The sequence below is a fragment of the Taurulus bubalis genome, assembly GCF_910589615.1.
Source record: "Taurulus bubalis genome assembly, chromosome: 14".
NCBI classification, from domain to species: Eukaryota; Metazoa; Chordata; class Actinopteri; order Perciformes; family Cottidae; genus Taurulus; species Taurulus bubalis.
In genome coordinates, this window is record NC_136602.1 from 2,841,964 (window position 1) to 2,853,847 (window position 11,884).

The following is an 11,884-nucleotide window of genomic DNA, read 5'->3' on the forward strand; positions in this document are numbered from 1 at the left end:
CCGCTTCAATAAACACAGCGATCTGGAGATTTACAGGTTCAGAGCTCTTTGAGGGTCTTGGACACACAGAGAGTTCAATGCTGCTCGGTGGGCGTCTCTCACGGCGATGTTACCTTCAAGCAGTGCATCTCTGAGCGCAGTAATCACACCAAGGTCTGATCGTGTCCTTCAAAATTAATTATCTCTTTGCAAAACCTGCACAGACTCGATCCCCGGTCCGACCAAGAGGAGCGAAGGCCGTTCTTTCTTCCAATTAAATATGTACATTTGTATTAAGAATGCAAATAAGGGACATTTTCTGAATCTCTTTTTAAAATCTGATTATACAGAAAGGAAATACATGCCTTTTCCCTTCCTCGGATGCACTCATTACATTTTAAATGTAATATAAGAATAAAGTGAGAGTGAGAGAGCAGCATGAATAGTGCATGCGATGTACATTTACATTACATTTGACATTTCTTGGTATTATAAATGCCATTTTTATCCAAAGTGACATTCTGAGTGCCTGAGAGCACTCAGAATGAAGTCCTCCTCCTTTTCTCGGAGAAAGTTACTGAAGACTTTACAGCTATTACATGATCTATTCAATAAATAAAATTAATAATAATAATACATCTTAAAGTTCGTATACGTCTTGTTCTGTCACATGTTGTGTTCAGGTAATTACATTTTAATGCCTCTGTGCCAGCAATAGCCGTGACCTGAGGCATTATGTTTCAGTCCGTCCGTCCGGTCCATTGTCTTGAAGACGAGAACTGGAGGGAATTTGTTCAGATCTGGCACGTCAGGCACAAGGACAACTGATTCAATGTTGGTGGTCAAAGGTCACATTGACCCCGCAAAACACGTTGGCCATAACTTAAGAATGTACATGCTAATTAAAACAAGTTCACACAAATTATGAATTATGACATTTTGGACAGACATGGATGTGAATTGCAACCAGAAGGCAACCTCCGGTTCTGAAAAGTGAAACCAATGCGGAAGTGACTTTTCTGGTTGTATAGAAGTATATGCTTCATGTATTAAAGCTGCATTATCTCTCCTGACCACCAGGGGGCGACTTCTCTGGTTGTATAGAAGTATATGCTTCATGTATTAAAGCTGCATTCTCTCTCCTGACCACCAGGGGGTGACTCCTCTGGTTGTATAGAAGTCTATGCTTCATGTGTTAAAGCTGCGTTCTCTCTCCTGACCACCAGGGCGTGACTCCTCTGGTTGTATAGAAGTCTATATAAATGACTCTACTTCTCTTGATTTATTCCCTCAGTAAACATTGTAAACATGAGTTTATGTCTCAATCTCTAGTTTCAAGTCTTCTTCAATACAGCATGATGCTCATTTAGTAAATTATGGTAATTTACAGTCAAACAGACCATAAAGCAGGGGATGCTTTAGGGGCGGGGCTACAAGGTGATTGACAGGTCGACACCAGAGACGTGTACGGCGTCTCTACGTCACTCCTCAGTCCTAACATGGTCACTTCCTGTTCACTGGTTGCAAGAAAGCCAAGATGGCGTCGGCCGTAACCCAAGAACGACTAAAACGCTGAACTCAAGGCTTCAAAACGTCCACAAACCAACAGGTGACATCTCAATGATTACTTCCACTTCTTATACACAGTCTACGATTACAACTTGACTGGTCGGCGTAGACAAATAACTCTGAGGTGTTAATTCTAGTTTGGTAAGTCAGTCTCAGTCTGAGATGTGAATTCTAATTATAAAAGAAAAATTGCTACGGAGATGGTTTCTGCAGGCTTTTTGAGACATTGCTTGGCTGACAAGGATGGGGCACTGATTTGACTTGGTGTGATATTTTGTCGAGCTGTACTTCATCAGACGGGTTGTGTGTTTTTTTCTTTCTGCACTGACCTGTCTGACTTCCTCCCAGCACGCCTCTCCGGCTGTCTGTCAAACAGCTACTGAGCTGTGAGGATCGGCACGCCCTCGGCCCGGAGGCTGGAAAACAATGTGTCTAGCCCTTCATCTGACAGTTTGTGACTCGAGCGCTCAGAAGCTCATCCAGTCAAAAAATGTCAGTGAGTAGTCAATCTACTGTTTGTGTAAAATATACAGTATGCATGCTGCACAAGGCGTGGATACAATCACACAAACACTGACAGTACAAATGCAGTTTGTTGATTTCAAAAACTTTTTCACTTTTTAGTTGGAATATTGTTTTGGACTGTATTATGTAGTCAGCCTGTTGACACCCCATTGACTAAATGGCAGTATTCATTGCAGAGGTTTTGCATTATATTGTGCAGATTTTATAGGATGGGTTATTTAAGAGGCTGCATGCAATGTCAGGTTGTTTCTGATCCTATTGACTTGAAAAAGGGTGTTCCACAAGGGTCTAATTTGGGGCCTCTACTCTTTCTAATATACGTTCATGTGATGTAACGCATGTATGCTGATGATGCAGTCCTGTATTCCTCTGCTCCTTCATTTGAGACTGTGGATGCCAACTTGCAGATTGACTTTAACATCGATGCAGCATGCATTATGCTGTCCAGACATCTCTAACAGGAACAACCTGTTCATTCTGCCAACAGAGTAATAGCTTTGTATGCTCCTTGCTTGCAACACGTACCATAAGATGACAAAACAGATTTCACACAGTTTCTTGGTGTCAGAAATGACACCGGGGAATAATAAATACAAGCTCAAGTTCCTGATTATGTCCCTCTTGATATGTGCAACTGTAGACAGATTAAAAATACACCTGGCTGCTGCTCTGAGCCGAAAGTGTTGTTAGTCTCGTCCCCTGGTGGGAGGTCCTGACCTTCTGCATGGTGGAGAATTTTAAGGCAGTAAAAGTGTCTCCACTTAATGCAGGAAATCGTAAGCATTGGCAAAAAAGTTAGAAGTCTTTCCTGTTGGTTCTGCTCTTGTGTTCGCTGATGCATGTCCTAAGTGTACTCACTGCCTCACCCATCTAAATGAGGACAAGGGCATTGAAAACACAAGTACCTTGGGAAAGGATTCTTGTTCCACCACCTGAACTCCACGAGTTTATAGATTTACTAAAGTTTATGGCAGACTGCTCTCTTCCTCACGACGTCTCTTTTTGAAGCAGCACTAACTACACTTTAAACTTTATGCAAGAGCAAATACAACCATGTTATTTAGATTGTACACTGGAAACCTCTTATAGTGACCAAGGTTACAGTGATCAACCGCTTCTATACAAATTCACATTCTTATACAAATGCTGTTTAAAATATTCTCCTAAAGTAATCAAGAAGTTCACTTGCAGTGTTCATTTTGGGTGTTTTCATATATGAATATATATATATATATATATATATATATATATATATATATATATATATATATATATATATATAATAGGGATGCTGTCTGTTTAGTTTATTTAAAAGTCTAATTTCAGATTAGATTAGAAAGGAAATGACCCATAGTTAAAAACTAATTCCACTTCAGATTAATAGTAGACCACCTCAAAATGTCCCTCAATGACAATCAAGACATTCATTCTCAAGCTGAATTACAAAATAAAAGCCCTTCAAAATCTCCTTAATGAGCTGACTTCAAATCAGCTGATGAGGCAATTTATGTCTAATTTCAGATAAGATTAGAAAGGAAATGACCCATCATTACAAACTAATTACACTTTAAATTAATAGTAGACCACCTCAAAATGTCCCTCAATGACAATCAAGACACTCTAAAGCTGAATTACAAAAAAAAAGCCCTTCAAAATCTCCTTAATGAGCTAACTTTAAATCAGTTCATAAGGCAATTTGTGTCTACTTTCAGATTAGATTAGAAAAGAAATTACCCATAGTTACAAACTTTATCAGTTCCACAGTTTTTCACTGTATTTACTGTGTTTTTAACATCAACTCAGACTAAACTTTACAGACCATTCTTCTCTTTTGATCATCAGAGGAGCAGATCCTTTATACTCTGCATATGCCAGCTTTAACTTTCATCTCATCTTCACAAACATCCACATCTGCGGCGTTGGAAAGGTTACAGAATCTGGCTTGTGATGAAAAAGTGACAACTATTAAACGCTAAACTGGCGGGAAAAAATACGACTGACATTGTGCCCTAGACACAAGGCATTTCAAGGGGAACGGCGTGTGAATAGAAAATAGCAACAAAGTTTTTTGTTCGCTGGCTGAAGAGCTTCTTTTTTTTTGGTCACTGTTCAATATTCATTATTTTAAAAAAACATGAGACTCGTTAAAACACTAAATCCAACATGATATGCTTTAAAATAGCTGGTAGCTATTAGCTAACGATAAAAACTTGAACAGGTTTATTTTCGACACAGCAGGGGACTTTTTTCTCTCTCTTTTTTTTACCATTTGGGCAAAGACTCAGACAAACAGCTTCAGGCTCTTCCATTCAGCAAAATCACAGGTAAAATAACTATGTAACACATTCGAGGAACAAAAAATGCACACGGAGCCTAAAAACCTCTCAAAAACACTGCAACTCTTCCCCCGTGCTGCGGAGGCCAGCTGGTCTCTGGAGCATGCAGGGTCTGTACAATGCACACCGCGTGCGCTCGTTTAGCCTTTACTGGCACTGCAGCAGCCTGAATTATACACACATCAAAGACAGACTGTGTGTGTGTGTGTGTGTGTGCAGGTCAGTGATCATTTCAGTGGTCCTGCTGTTCATTACGGCTTCGTGTTGCGTCTTCTGCACCGAGGAAACGTTAAGAACAGAATCTAAACATAAAGGTTCTGCGCTCGTAATCTCCTCCGTTTCTCTGATTTGCTGAAGCGGTGTTTCACAGACGGAGCTGCTGATCAGCGCTCTTGGAGTTGGCAGGAGTTCAGTGTCGCACATTTCAGAAGAGGCCTGCTGACTCGGGGAACTGAAGCCAGACACTCTCTTTGGAAGACAGACTCCTAAACGTCACCACCTCTGATCTACACCTGAGGTGCTCCAGACGTTGGGACATCTTCTTAAAGAAATGAGACAGCCTTTAAGCAAAGTACTGAACAACTGGTACAGTTCCTAAAAGTGGATGTTTGCAATTGTTTGGGGTATGTTTGTTGGTACGGTATCAGCGTGTAAAAAAACAAAAAAAGCAATAACCACATGGTTTATGTTGAATAAAGAACACAGCCTGGTATCCTACTTACTGTGTAAGATGTGCAATATTTATGCTGTAGTTTGTGAAATATGCATAAAGCAGAACTTTGCATATTTATAGCTGCTCCTGTAAAGCAGTGAGAAATGTATGGTGACAATGACAATTTTCTTTAAATAGTATTATCTATATCTATATATATACTGTATATATTTAAATAGAGTTCACATCTCAAGCGAACATCAGCTTTTTCATCAAAAACATACAGAGGAAGAAGTTCAACCTGCCAGAAACAATGATGGTCACTTCTTACCCTCCATCATCTAGTAATCTAGTACCTTCCTCCCCTCCTCCGTCATCATTGACCTACAACAAGCAGATTGCATCGTCCCTCCAGGACCTGAAGGCTTGCAGGAAAGATCGTAGCCGACCTCCCTCAACGCTGGACACCCACTTTTTTAACCGCTCCGCTCTTGGCGGAGACCAGTGTCCGAGTCCCAGAGGAGACCAGTGTCCGAGTCCTAGAGGAGACCAGTGTCCAAGTCCCAGAGGAGACCCGTGTCCGAGTCCCAGAGGAGACCAGTGTCCCAGTCCCAGAGGAGACCAGTGTCCAAGTCCCAGAGGAGACCCGTGTCCGAGTCCCAGAGGAGACCAGTGTCCGAGTCCCAGAGGAGACCAGTGTCCGAGTCCCAGAGGAGACCAGTGTCCCAGTCTCAGAGGAGACCAGTGTCCCAGTCCCAGAGGAGACCAGTGTCTGAGTCCCAAAGGTGACCAGTGTCCAAGTCCCAGAGGAGACCAGTGTCCCAGTCCCAGAGGAGACCAGTGTCCCAGTCCCAGAGGAGACCAGTGTCTGAGTCCCAGAGGAGACCAGTGTCCAAGTCCCAGAGGAGACCAGTGTCCGATGTCCCAGAGGAGACCAGTGTCCGATGTCCCAGAGGAGACCAGTGTCTGAGTCCCAGAGGAGACCAGTGTCCAAGTCCCAGAGGAGACCAGTGTCCAAGTCCCAGAGGAGACCAGTGTCCAAGTCCCAGAGGAGTCCCAGAGCGCTGTTGAGTTGTGTTGGAGACGCGTTTGAGCCGCCAGCAGGCGGTGGGCAGCACAGTCCTGCTTACCGGAGGCTGCATTATACATTAAGATGCATTTAGGATCAAATCAGAAGAAAGAAAATTATATCGGGCGAAGGTAAATTCTAACCGAGACGAAATGCTGTTTTCAAGTGTTTTATTTAAAAATATGGGTTTTGGCAATCAAGGAGACAGCAATATGGAATAGATATTAGAAATAATATGAATTAATATAGAGGTTTTATTGATTTTACTGTTTTGACGTTTTAGTACATTTTCGACCAACCATGTTTTATGTGGTTTTGTTGCCTGAACCTTCAGCTAAACGTTACATTGTTTCCCTGCTGGCGGCACATTACACGCCACCAACACATCATGCTGTCACGAGGTAAGTTAATGTCTTCATCTGCCTTGCATCTTTCAGACGATACCTCACACAACGTGGACACGTTTGCACATTTCTGCACAAAAGAGATGAATGAGAAAAACAATGTTTCTTGTAACCTGTCGATGTGTCATTGAATCCCTGTTGCTCTGCATCTGACCCGAAAACCCCGTAAAAAACCAAGATGACGAGGGGAGAAAGTTCCTGAGGCGCTGGAGGAACTGCAGGTGCGCCCTCCTGGTTCTGAGCCGTCTCTTCCATCTCATTAACTGAGTCATTAAATTGCCAGGTAGCTCATCTCTGTTGCGTCCTGACGCCGCGGCTTCCACTCAGCTTCGCCTCCGCTGTGTTCAATGTCAGCCGCGGCCTCTAATACCAATAACACTTCACCTGCACTCACATCTCACCAATGATCTCATTATCCCCGGTGGCAGCCTGCGGCGTGAGAGCCAACAGATGGCGGGTTACAGTGGAGAAGAAGATGAAGACGGCTCCAGTAAGTGCATGTTTTGTTAAATCAGGCCCAGGACTCCTCCAGAGGCGCCTCGGAAATAGATTCTACCGACGTAAGAGATTAGTTTACTGAATTCTGTAAGCGGCATATGGCTCTGAGTGGCAGAAGAAGTCAACCAGATAAATCACAAGTTTTTAACAGCAGCGGTACAATCATATAACATAAGTAGGAACGGCAGTGATTAATTGACCTTTCTACCTGGTTGCTGGATCAATTGGACAGGAACTTAAGCAACATCTTGGGCGATGCAATGAGGAAATGTGTCAGGAGGAGGAACTCTGTGCAACCAATGAGGGAGACAGTTCAACTATGTTGAGTTTCGGCGATTTGTCCGTCGCCATCTTGGATTACGGACGTTATTTTTGCAACCAGTGAACAGGAAGTTACCATATTTGTAATGTGAAGGAGCGACGTAGACGGCTCTGGTATCAACTGTCAATCACCTTGTAGCCCCGCCCCTAAAGCATCCCCTGCTTTATGGTCTGTTTGACTCTAAATGACCATAATTTACTAAATGAACATCACGCTGTATTAAAGAAGACTTGAAACTCGAGATTATCTTTCATCATCATCACCGTATGATTATTATTATTTGTCTTCAGCTTATCATCACCATCATGATCATATTCCTCTCCATGACCTACCCCATCTGCTACTTCTTTGGCATCATCATAATCATCATCATCATATCCTTCTTCTGTGTCCACCCTTCTTCCTTTCCATTATCGCCATCCTCATTTCTTCAAGATCATCTTCCTCCAAAAGAGGTGGATTCATGGTAAAAACATATTGATCTATAACTAGTAACGTTAGTTACTTTGATAATAATCAATTCACTTTGTTTTTTTAGCGTCTTTCATCGTGAGGTCAGAGGTCAGGTCTCACCTCAGCCGAACATGCCGTCATGCGTATTCAGTATACGATATCAGACTGCAGGCCGAGGTAGAAAATGCACGGTCTGCCACTGCTCAGTGCACACCAGGACACGGGGATGCCGAGTGACGGAGTGACGGGGAAGAGTTCGACATCCGAGGCGACGTGATGAATGAGTGTGTGTTAAAGGGAGAGAGAGCCAGAGGGAACGGCCTTCAGTGAATATCAACCGGTCACAAACTTGAGATGGATGGACTGCAGGCCTCATCTTTATCACTCAACTTCCTGTTCCCGGGTTTATGAATCTGGGTTTCTGACTGACGGCCGCTGCCGCCGTAACGCAGCCTTGACTCCATCGCCTTCAGGGCTCGCCTTCTCCCAACACACATTTTCATAAATGACACTAAAGAGGAAATATGAGAGTCTGCTCCTTCTCAGCTTCCTCTTCTCGCCGTCAGAGACTCCAGAGTCTCATGAATCATGGAAAACAGTGGATGTTTTTGTTTTTTTTGCTGGTAAAAGCACAATATATGTACACAAATAAGATTATGTCCACAGGTTTATGTTCCTCTCAAGGAGTTCAGCTCATTAAGAATTAACAAGTGCTGATATTTTCTTAGAAAGGGGCGTCATGTAGACATTTCCCTTCAACTCCATTCACAGTTTTTATTTGCTTTGCTGGACAATGAGCAGATAGACAATGACACACGAGGTGTACGCGAATATGCAGACACAAAAAAGTTACAAAATAAGAAGTATATCAACCAATTACAGCCATAATAACCGCAGCAACTTCAACACAGACACATAAGAAATAAAAATGTGTTTGAATAAATAAAATGCTAATAGAAAATGATGATAAAAAATACAAACATATATTTAAATAAATAAAATGCTTATAGAAAATAATGATAAAAAAAATGAAAAAGTATATAAGAAATAAAAATGCTAATAGAAAATGTAAAGTATATTTAAATAAATAAAGTGCTAATAGAAAATGATGATAAATAATACTAGAAACAAAAGGGAGACGGGATGGAGATGTGGAGCACGAAGGCTTTACTCAGAGGGAGTTTGTTATAATACTCCAGCAGGCTGGCACACCTTGAGGAACTTTTTAATAGCGCTTTAGTCACGATTCCCCAATTCTTCTAGTTTTAAGTGCGCCGTTACACCTTTGACCCAAGCGGCCGTGGGACGGTGGAGTCCTGTCCTTCGCCTGAAAGCGGATTAGACGGCGGGCCAAGAGGAGGGCGGCTGCCAGAGACTGTGATTTGCTATTTGAAACAGACTCTACAGTGCATCATTATAGTGTTTGGGGGTTTCACAAATAGAGGACCAAAATATGGCAATCAACTGTCAGGAAGAAAAAACATATGATATACTGTAGTGTTCCACAGATTTAGGATGTGTGTACTGACCACCAGGTCTCATCCGTTAAATCCATCCCGATTCCTCTTCTCGGGCACGTTTCAGATTATTAAGAGAGGCGCTGGAGATACTTTTGAATCATGTTATATAACCTTGAGACATCCTGGTCGTGATTAAAGTCATTAGCATCCATCAAACCACCAGCCGAGGAGCAGAGCAAGTCTTAAATATCTGAAATAATGTTCCTTGGGATGTCGTACTCTGCAACCAGACGTTCAAAGGATGCACATACACCTTTGTGGGAAAAGGTCCGCCATGCATTGTAGTACCTTCTGAAGCCAGAGGCGGAACACAGAGTCTAATAGGATGGATGCCATAGATATGCATAGAGATTTGTGTATCTAATTATCTGGAGGGTTACTAAACTGATAAGAATTTAGGATAGGCATATATAAGCATTATGCTTCTTCATATACCTTTTCAGTCATCTTGTTAACTAGATTGTAAATAAGCATTACTCAATGTCTTGTATGTGATGACTGAATAAAAACACTATACTATAACCTAAACGTATTCAAATCTGCGGATTGTTTGAGTGATATTTTCTCGGGACAACCAGAAAGCCATTTTATTGATAATAGCAGCACAGTGATAATGTAGGAAGTTTGGTAATGCAAGACCCTCCTATGACTTATAAAAATGCCTCAGGAAGCCGGGTCATTCCACCCAAACTCATTTCTGTGTTTGTCCAACTCTTTAAAGACAGATGAGTTTTTTGAAATGATGTCATTAGGTCGAAGCGCTGCTTGTGGAACAGAGAAAAGGACTTTTGTCACAGAGATAAAGCCGCCGGCTGAAGCCAAATTTCCCAAGAGCTGTGCAAATGTATTCAAATTCAATGCAGTCAAATGCTTTGTGTGGGTCTGCAGAGAGGAGGACCACTGGGGAAGTAAACTACGTTAAATAAGCGTCTTTCCTTTATAACTCCTGTTTGCTATGGATGGATGGCACAAAGACACAAAGTTGGGGCGATCGAGTCAAATACAAGGGTTGCAGTTTTTGAGAAATTAACTATATTAACTATATTGTGTGTGTCTCTCTCTTCCTCTTCCTGGAATGAACCACAGCTTTAAAGCCGCTCCTTGTTCTTCCTGCTCTACAACATAGCGAGCTCCGCTCTGACTGTATTTCCTTGTTCCCTCCCCTTCAAATCTACAGTTTAATAGATGGGTGTAACCAAGTACAGTCGCTTATGAGGAAGTGAAACTCAGGCATTCGTTGTCTTTGAGAGGTGAAATGGCGGAGAAAGGAGTTCAGCTGGACCGGGGAAGCATCTCTTGTTCCATCTGTCTGGATCTACTGAAGGATCCGGTGACTATTGCCTGTGGACACAGCTACTGCATGAACTGTATTAACGCCCACTGGAATACAGAGGATGGGAAGAAACTCTACAGCTGCCCTCAGTGTAGGAAGACCTTCAGACGGAGGCCTGTCCTGCTGAAAAACACCATGTTAGCAGATTTAGTGGAGCAACTGAAGAAGACTGGACTCCAAGCTGCTGCTGCTGATCACTGCTATGCTGGACCTGAAGATGTGGCCTGTGATGTCTGCACTGGGAGGAGACGGAAAGCCTTCAAGTCCTGTCTGGTGTGTCTGATCTCTTACTGTGAGAAACACCTTCAGCCTCATCTTGATGTTCCTCAATTAAAGAAACACAAGCTGGTGGAGCCCTCCAACAAGCTCCAGGAGAACATCTGCTCTCGTCACGATGAGGTGATGAAGATCTTCTGCCGTACTGACCAGCAGTGTATCTGTTACCTCTGCTTAATGGAGGAACATAAAGGCCACGACACAGTCTCAGCTGCAGCAGAAAGGACCGAGAGGCAGAGAGAGCTGGAGGGGAGTCGACTAAACATCCAGCAGAGAATCCAGGACAGAGAGGAAGACGTGAAGATGCTTCATCAGGAGGTGGAGGCCGTCAATCTATCTGCTGATAAAACAGTGGAGGACAGCGAGAAGATCTTCACCCAGCTGATCCGTCTCCTGGAGAACAGAAGCTCTGATGTGAAGCAGCAGGTCAGATCCCAGCAGAGAACTGAAGTGAGTCGAGTCAAAGAGCTTCAGGAGAAGCTGGAGCAGGAGATCACTGAGCTGAAGAGGAACGACGCTGAGCTGCAGAAGCTCTCACACACAGAGGATCTCAACCAGTTTCTCCACAACTACCCCTCACTGTCACCACTCAGTGAGTCTACAGGCTCATCCAGCATCAACATCCGTCCTCTGAGATACTTTGAGGACTTGACAGCGTCTGTGTCAGAAGTCAGAGATGAACTACAGGACGTCCTGAGAGAGAAAGGGACAAACGTCTCACTGACGGAGACTGAAGTGGATGTTTTACTGTCACAACCAGAGCCCACGACCAGAGCTGGATTCTTAGAGTATTCATGTGACATCACACTGGATCCAAACACAGCAAACACAGATCTGTTATTATCTGATGGGAACAGAAAAGCAACATTAATGGATGAACAACAGTCTTATTCTAGTCACCCAGACAGATTCACTGGATGTCCTCAGGTCCTGAGTAGAGAGAGTCTG

The 11,884-nt window shown here is 43.0% G+C and overlaps 2 protein-coding genes across 2 annotated transcripts in view; one reads left to right on the top strand and one right to left on the bottom strand.

Annotated features, from left to right (window-relative positions):
• Positions 1-3,811, bottom strand: part of LOC306746509 (contactin-associated protein-like 4) — a gene marked incomplete at both ends in the record, with an annotated part of 59,081 nt that extends 55,270 nt beyond the window's left edge. The window contains one exon of the mRNA XM_079229431.1: positions 3,808-3,811. Within this exon, the coding sequence (XP_079085557.1) occupies positions 3,808-3,811 (4 nt within the window). The remainder of the gene's footprint in view (positions 1-3,807) is intronic.
• Positions 3,812-10,564: 6,753 nt separating this feature from the next.
• The window catches only part of LOC306746706 (tripartite motif-containing protein 16-like), a gene marked incomplete at its 3' end in the record, with an annotated part of 1,692 nt that continues 372 nt past the window's right edge, over positions 10,565-11,884 (top strand). The window contains exon 1 of the mRNA XM_079229657.1: positions 10,565-11,884. This exon is cut by the window's right edge and continues 372 nt beyond it. Within this exon, the coding sequence (XP_079085783.1) occupies positions 10,583-11,884 (1,302 nt within the window). The 5' untranslated portion in view covers positions 10,565-10,582.